General features: G+C 41.8%; 1 protein-coding gene across 4 annotated transcripts in view; it reads right to left on the bottom strand.

Annotated features, from left to right (window-relative positions):
* The window catches only part of eya2 (EYA transcriptional coactivator and phosphatase 2), a 91,575-nt gene that overhangs the window by 44,022 nt on the left and 40,053 nt on the right, over positions 1–7,500 (bottom strand). For all 4 annotated transcript variants that reach the window (XM_061889581.1, XM_061889591.1, XM_061889598.1 and 1 more), the window contains one exon: positions 6,550–6,669. In XM_061889581.1, coding sequence (XP_061745565.1) covers positions 6,550–6,669 — 120 coding nt within the window. The remainder of the gene's footprint in view (positions 1–6,549; positions 6,670–7,500) is intronic.

Below are 7,500 nucleotides of genomic sequence, written 5' to 3'. Positions count from 1 at the left end.
GCAAAACCAACAGAACTAACATGGGAGCTAGACAAAACAAAAGCGTAGCGCGGAAGCTAGCTAGAACAAAGGAGGTTTTACCAGAATCGGGAATCAACGTAGTCGCAAGTCGCGTGCAGCAAATCTTAACGAGGCGAGAATGAGTCGCCGAAAGGGCAGGCTTAAATAAGGATGGTAATCAACAAACAGGTTTGAGTACAGAAACAAGGAGCTGGTGAAACAAATAAGCAACCATGGTGACAGAACAAAACAAGGAAGTGCACAAACTTACTCAAAAATCCACAAAAACATATGATCCGGGTAGCGGATCATGACACGATCTATAGCATTGAGCTTTGGGCTACGACCGAAAGGATAAGATCACGGGTACAAGCGGTCGAAATGAGTTTTCCTCCGTCGGGTGGCGATAGGGTGAGAAGCTCCGTCATTCGGGAGGAGCTCCGAGTAAAGCCTCTGCTCCTCCACATGGAAAGGAGCCAGATAAGGTGGATCGGGCATCTGGTCAGAAATCCCCCTGAACGCCTCAGGTCTCGGGCATGTCCGACTGGTAGGAGAGACTATGTCTCCCAGCAGGCCTCGGGACCCCCCAGGGAAGGGCTGGGTGAAGTAGCTGGGGAGAGGAAGTCTGAGCTTCTCTGTTTAGGCTGCTGCCCCCGCGACCTGACTTCGGATAAGCGGAAAAAGATGGATGAATGGATGATGTCAAACAATATAAAAAACGTGTATCGTGATAGTTTTCAGTTTCAATCCACCATTCTTCACCGGGATCCGGTTTCATGACAACCACGAGAGAAAAATGAGTCATTGGAAGTTCCCCGGCAACCCGACAATCTTCAAAAATAACTACGAAAATAAACAAAATAAAAACAAAACATCGTCTCCGTTCGGTTTTGCTGCAAAAGCCCAACAAGGGGGAAAAACAACATCCTGCAATCATTTTGATCTTTTGTGGCAGTTTGTGACCACGTGAAGTCAACTCCGCTAATTTATGCGTAAGAACACTTCTCAAACACGTCCGTTTTGTTTGAGAACGCCGTCTCTATTTGGAAGGCGAGGCGGCCACTTTGTGTGTTTACAAGAATATTTACATTCCTGCATAATGTCTGACATCTGTATTTTCTTGACAAGAATGAAGAACGTTAGGGGAAAGGAGTAAGATGGAGGGAAGGTGAAGACTTGGGGAGCGTCGTTTTGTGGGACTTGGTGAAAACGAGATGTTGTCGCCTGATTCTGTTTTATCAGAACCGAGCAACGTTTCTGGCACTCGGTATTCTTCTCCTTGTCGATCTGATTGGTCCATGATGGAGTCATTTTTAAACTTACGTCCAATCAACTTCCAAGTTTTACTTCAGTCAGAAATCTCTCTTATGAAAAGGGTAATAAAAAGTTTTTTCCAGCAAATGTCGCATACGAAATAATGTTGTGCATTAAAGATGATACAAAAAAATGCAATGTAGGTCGATATGTTATCTTATGCTAGGGGTCGGCAACCCAAAATGTTGAAAGAGCCATATTGGACTAAAAATACAAAAACAAATCTGTCTGGAGCCACATTACATACAGATAGTGTGTCATGAGATATAAAATGAATTATGAAGATTTAAAGGAAACTAACTTAGTTCAAATTTAGCTATAAATGAGGCATAATGATGTACATACAGCTAGCCTAAATAGCATGTTAGCATCGATTAGCTTGCAGTCACGCAGTGACCAAATATGTCTGATTAGCACTCCACATAAGTCAATAACATCAACAAAACTCACTTTTGTGCATTCATGCAGAACGTTATAAGTTTGGGGGACAAAATGAGACAGAAAAAGAAGTGGCATAAAACACGTCTTAGAAAGTCGGAGAAAGTTATACATGTAAACAAACTATGGTGAGTTCAAGGACCGCCAAAATTAGTAGGACAAAACGGTGCTTGTCAAACACTCGAATCAATGAAGCATGTTTAATACAAACAATGTGCTTTATAATAATTAGGGAGGTTTGTGTCGTTTTTGTCTTCCTACAGCAGGGGTCGGCAACCTAAAATGTCTGAAGAGCCATATTGGACCAAAAATACAAAAACAAATCTGTCTGGAACCATATTACATACAGATAGTGTGTCATGAGATATAAAATGAATTATGAGGATTTAAAGGAAACTAAATGAGTTCAAATATAGCTACAAATGAGGCATAGTAATGCAATATGTACATACAGCTAGCCTAAATAGCATGTTAGCATCGATTAGCTTGCAGTCATGCAGTGACCAAATATGTCTGATTAGCACACTCCACATAAGTCAATAACATCAACAAAACTCACCTTTGTGCATTCATGCACAATGTTATAAGTTTGGTGGACAAAATGAGACAAAAAAGAAATGGCATAAAACACGTCTTAGAAAGTCGGAGAAAGTTATACATGTAAACAAACTAGGGTGAGTTCAAGGACCGCCAAAATTAGTAGGACAAAACGGTGCTTGTCAAACACTCGAATCAATGAAGCATGTTTAATATAAACAATGTGCTTTATAATAATTAGGGAGGTTTGTGTTGTTTTTGTCCTCCTACAGCAGGGGTCGGCAACCTAAAATGTCTGAAGAGCCATATTGGACCAAAAATACAAAAACAAATCTGTCTGGAACCATATTACATACAGATAGTGTGTCATGAGATATAAAATGAATTATGAGGATTTAAAGGAAACTAAATGAGTTCAAATATAGCTACAAATGAGGCATAGTAATGCAATATGTACATACAGTTAGCCTAAATAGCATGTTAGCATCGATTAGCTTGCAGTCATGTAGTGACCAAATATGTCTGATTAGCACTCCACACAAGTCAATAACATCAACAAAACTCACCTTTGTGCATTCATGCACAGCGTTAAAAGTTTGGTGTACAAAATGAGACAGAAAAAGAAGTGGCATAAAACACGTCTTAGAAAGTTGGAGAAAGTTATACATGTAAACAAACTAGGGTGAGTTCAAGGACCGCCAAAATTAGTAGGACAAAACGGCGCTCGCCAAATACTCGAATCAGTGAAGCATGTTTAATAAAAACAGTGTGCTTTATAGCAATTAGGGAGGTTTGTGTCATGTTTGTCCTCCGACAGAAACTATATTAAAACCAAAAAATTATTTTTTATATTTTATTTTCCCTCATCTTTTTTAAATTTTCATACATTTTTGAAAAAGCTCCAGAGAGCCACTAGGGTGGCGCTAAAGAGCCGCGGGTTGCCGACCCCTGTCCTACAGAAACCAAATTAAAACAAAAAATATGTTTTTTCCCCTCATCATTTCCATTTTTCATGTATTTTTTGAAAAAAAGGGTGGAGTGCCATCTCCGGGTTGGGGAGGAGACCCTGCCCCAAGTGGAGGAGTTCAAGTACCTAAGAGTCTTGTTCACGAGTGAGGGAAGAGTGGATCGTGAGATCGACAGGCGGATCGGTGCGGCGTCTTCAGTAATGCGGACGTTGTACCGATCCGTTGTGGTGAAGAAGGAGCTGAGCCGGAAGGCAAAGCTCTCAATTTACCGGTCGATCTACGTTCTCATCCTCACCTATGGTCATGAGCTTTGGGTCATGACCGAAAGGATAAGATCACGGGTACAAGCGGCCGAAATGAGTTTGGGTCTCTCCCTTAGAGATAGGGTGAGAAGCTCTGCCATCCGGTAGGAACTCAAAGTAAAGCCGCTGCTCCTTCACATCGAGAGGAGCCAGATGAGGTGGTTCGGGCATCTGGTCAGGATGCCACCCGAACGCCTCCCTAGGGAGGCGTTCGGGCACGTCCAACCGGTAGGAGGCCACGGGGAAGACCCAGGACACGTTGGGAAGACTATGTCTCCCGGCTGGCCTGGGAACGCCTCGGCATCCCCCGGGAAGAGCTGGACGAAGTGGCTGGGGAGAGGGAAGTCTGGGTTTCCCTGCTTAGGCTGTTGCCCCCGTGACCCGACCTCGGAAAAGCGGAAGAAGATGGATGGATGGATGTATTTTTTGAAAAAGCTCCAGAGAGCCACTAGGGCGGCGCTAAAGAGCTGCGGGTTGCCGACCCCTTAAGGGTCCGCAACCCAAAATGTTGAGAGTCATATTGGACCAAAAAAATAAAATAAAATCTGTCTGGAGCCGCAAAAAATTCATATATATATATATATATATATATATATATATATATATATATATATATATATATATATATATATATATATATATATATATATGTATATATGTATAAACAGTTAATATTACCTTTATACATATATACATATATATATATATATATATATATATATATATATGTATATATGTATAAAGGTAATATTAACTGTATATAACTGTTATAGTGAAGACAATACAATATGTGTCTATATTAGCTATATTAGCCTACTATCAAAGAGTGATGCAAATATTCGTTGACAGAAATGTTGTATTTTAAGTTTTATTCTACACATTTTTGCAACATTGGAAATCATCAGTAAAATAGAGGCTTCTCACAGGATGAGATAACTACTGGAAACGACTAGCTTATAATGGAAACGGCAGGCTGTCTGTCTTCTTCTAATGGATTAACTACAATCTTTGCAAGTTGGCTAAAGTTTGCTGTGGTCTGGAACAACAGTGCACGCAAACAACTGTGAGAAATCCGGCCAATATTGCATAAAGTTATGTTGTATGTTGATTTGATTAAAATATAAAATAAATAAAATAAAATAATAAAAAAATATTCTGCGGCCCAGTGGTTGGGGACCACTGCTGTACAAGACAATTGACGCTTTTTTCCCCCTCTTTCATATCCTCTGTCCAGTTAAAGCTGCACACAGCCTCGTAAAATACACTTAAACTTCATCCACGCTTGACCAAGTCATGCTCAGGAATGATTACAGCCCCCCCCCCCCCCCCCCCATCCTCCTAGTTCTGTCTGTTGTCTCACTTTCTCCCCCCCCCCCCCCATCCTTGCCATGCCTGTTGTGCGGGTAAAGGGAAAAGGAAGGGGGGGCTTGTTTGACCCTGAGAATAGAGGAGGTGGAGGGGCCGGGGATGGGGGGCTGCTGAGACGTTTGACGCCAAGAGTCCAGACCGCAGCTAATGGGGAACAGGTGTGTGTGTGTGTGTGTGTGTGTGTGTGTGTGTGTGTGTGTGTGAGTGTGTGTGTGTGTGTGTGAGGGCGGGGGCTAATCCAGAGAGGTCAAGCATACCGAGACGAGAGGTGAGACAAGAGAGTAAGGAAAGGACGGACACGCTGTCCAAAGCAGTACTGTATTATTGTCATTGGCATTAGGGACCGATGTCCCTTTGGGACAGAGCACCCTATTGAATTTCTAAGGTTTTATTATTATTATTATTATTCTTTATTATTATGCCGCCGCCTCCTTGAGCTGTAATTTGCCTCCCTTAATATGCTACAAAACTCACCACATCAGAACTAGCGAAAATTGCGATTTAATCAAAAAACCAAACCCCAAAACACAGACAAAACTGTCTGTAACTTCCCGTAGGAATGTCGTAGAAACATGAAATTAAAACCAATATGTAGGTCTCAGTTAGATCTATATTTCATCCACTGAAACCCCCCTGCTAAAATCAACAGGAAGTTTGCTATTCCCACTTCAATACAAAAGTTGGCTAAAAAAATGTCGCTTTTTTTCGAACACTATCTCCCCTGAGGCCGTTTGTCGTTTCAGCTTCAAATAAGCACAGAAGAGGGATTGAACCCTTCTGATTAAAAGTTCAAGAGTTTTAATTACTACCACGGTTTGGATTTTATGAGCTAGCAAAGAACCATTGCGCTGCCGCTGTTGTCACAAAATACCGGCTTTATGCTCAGACAAAACTGTAGGACTGTCATACACACATGAAACGAAAACCTCAATATAGGTCTCACTGAGACCTATATTTCATACTCTGACCGCCCCCAACTAAAATCAACAGGAAGTTTGCTATTCCCACTTCAATACAAAAGTTGGCTAAAAAAATTTCGCTTTTTTTCAAACACTATCTCCTCTGAGGCCGTTTGTCGTTTCGGCTTCAAATAAGCACAGAAGAGAGATTGAACCCTTCTGATTAAAAGTTCAAGAGTTTTAATTACTACCACGGTTTGGATTTTATGAGCCCGCAAAGAACCATTGCGCTGCTGCTGTTGTCACAAAATGGCGGCTTTCTGCTCAGACAAAACTGTAGGACTGTCATACACACATGAAATGAAAACCTCAATATAGGTCTCACTGAGGCCTATATTTCATACTCTGACCGCCCCCAACTAAAATCAACAGGAAGTTTGCTATTCCCACTTCAATACAACAACTGCATTACAGTCACCATGCATTAGAGTCTCAAAAGGCGTCCTTATAAAATGCCCCAGCCACTTTACAACTGTTATTACTATGAGACTGACGTATAAAACATGTGTATACAACTTTTTCTCTGTGTAATAATCCATCCATCCATCCATCTTCTACCGCTTATCTGGGCTTGGGTCGCGGGGGCAGCAGCCAAAGCGGTCCCGTCCATCGCTGCTTGCAGCTTTAATTGTTATTGTTATTATAACTGCCGTTCAGACTTACCATGTGCGTGGGAGTAGCTGTACAGGCTCTGACCAGCGGGGGCGCCGCCATAGTTGGAGTAGCCCAAAAGTCCCGTTTGTCCCCCCGGCGAGTGGCTCAGGCCATCCTCTGTTTTGATATCTGCACGCAACACACACACACACACACACATTGAGAAATAAAGGGTGTGTGTTAAAAAAATGTCTTCAATGTTATCAAAAGTGGCAAATCCCCCCAAAAATATATACAGTCGTGGTCAAAAGTTTACATATATTTGTAAACAACGTAATGTCATGGCTGTCTTCTGACGCCACATGGACAAAGATAAGACCTTCTGGAGGAAAGTTCTGTGGTCAGATGAGAGAAAAATTGAGCTGTTTGGCTAAAATACTCAGCAATATGTTTAGAGGAGAAAAGGTGAGGTTAAAGGCCTACTGAAAGCCACTACTACCGACCACACAGTCTGATAGTTTATATATCAATGATGAAATATTAACATTGCAACACATGCCAATACGGCCTTTTTAGTTTACTAAATTGCAATTTTAAATTTCCCGCGGAGTATCCTGTTGAATACGTCACGGATTGTAGTGGACATGTAGTTCCAGCCGGATCACAAGCTATAAGTAGTCTGCTTTAATAGCATAATTACACAGTATTCTGGACGTCTGTGTTGCTGAATCTTTTGCAATTTGTTCAATTAATAATGGAGACGTCAAAGAAGAAAGATGTAGGTGGGAAGCGGTGTATTGCGGCTGCCTTTAGCAACACAAACACAGCCCGTGTTTCCTTGTTTACATTCCTGAAGGTGAAGCTTTACTATGGAACAGAGCGGTCGAGCGAACATGGTTCTCTACCACATGTTTCGGTGAGAAAATTGTGGTGATAAGTCGGCTCTTACCGTAGACATGAGCGGAGCTTGCGTTGTTTCTCGTGCACCTGTCAAAGAGGCAGCTGCGGACTGTCTTGCCT

This window comes from Nerophis ophidion, linkage group LG02 (genome assembly GCF_033978795.1).
Source record: "Nerophis ophidion isolate RoL-2023_Sa linkage group LG02, RoL_Noph_v1.0, whole genome shotgun sequence".
Taxonomy (NCBI): domain Eukaryota; kingdom Metazoa; phylum Chordata; class Actinopteri; order Syngnathiformes; family Syngnathidae; genus Nerophis; species Nerophis ophidion.
Note: the sequence above shows the minus strand (reverse complement) of the source record. Positions and strands in the feature narration are given on the sequence as shown.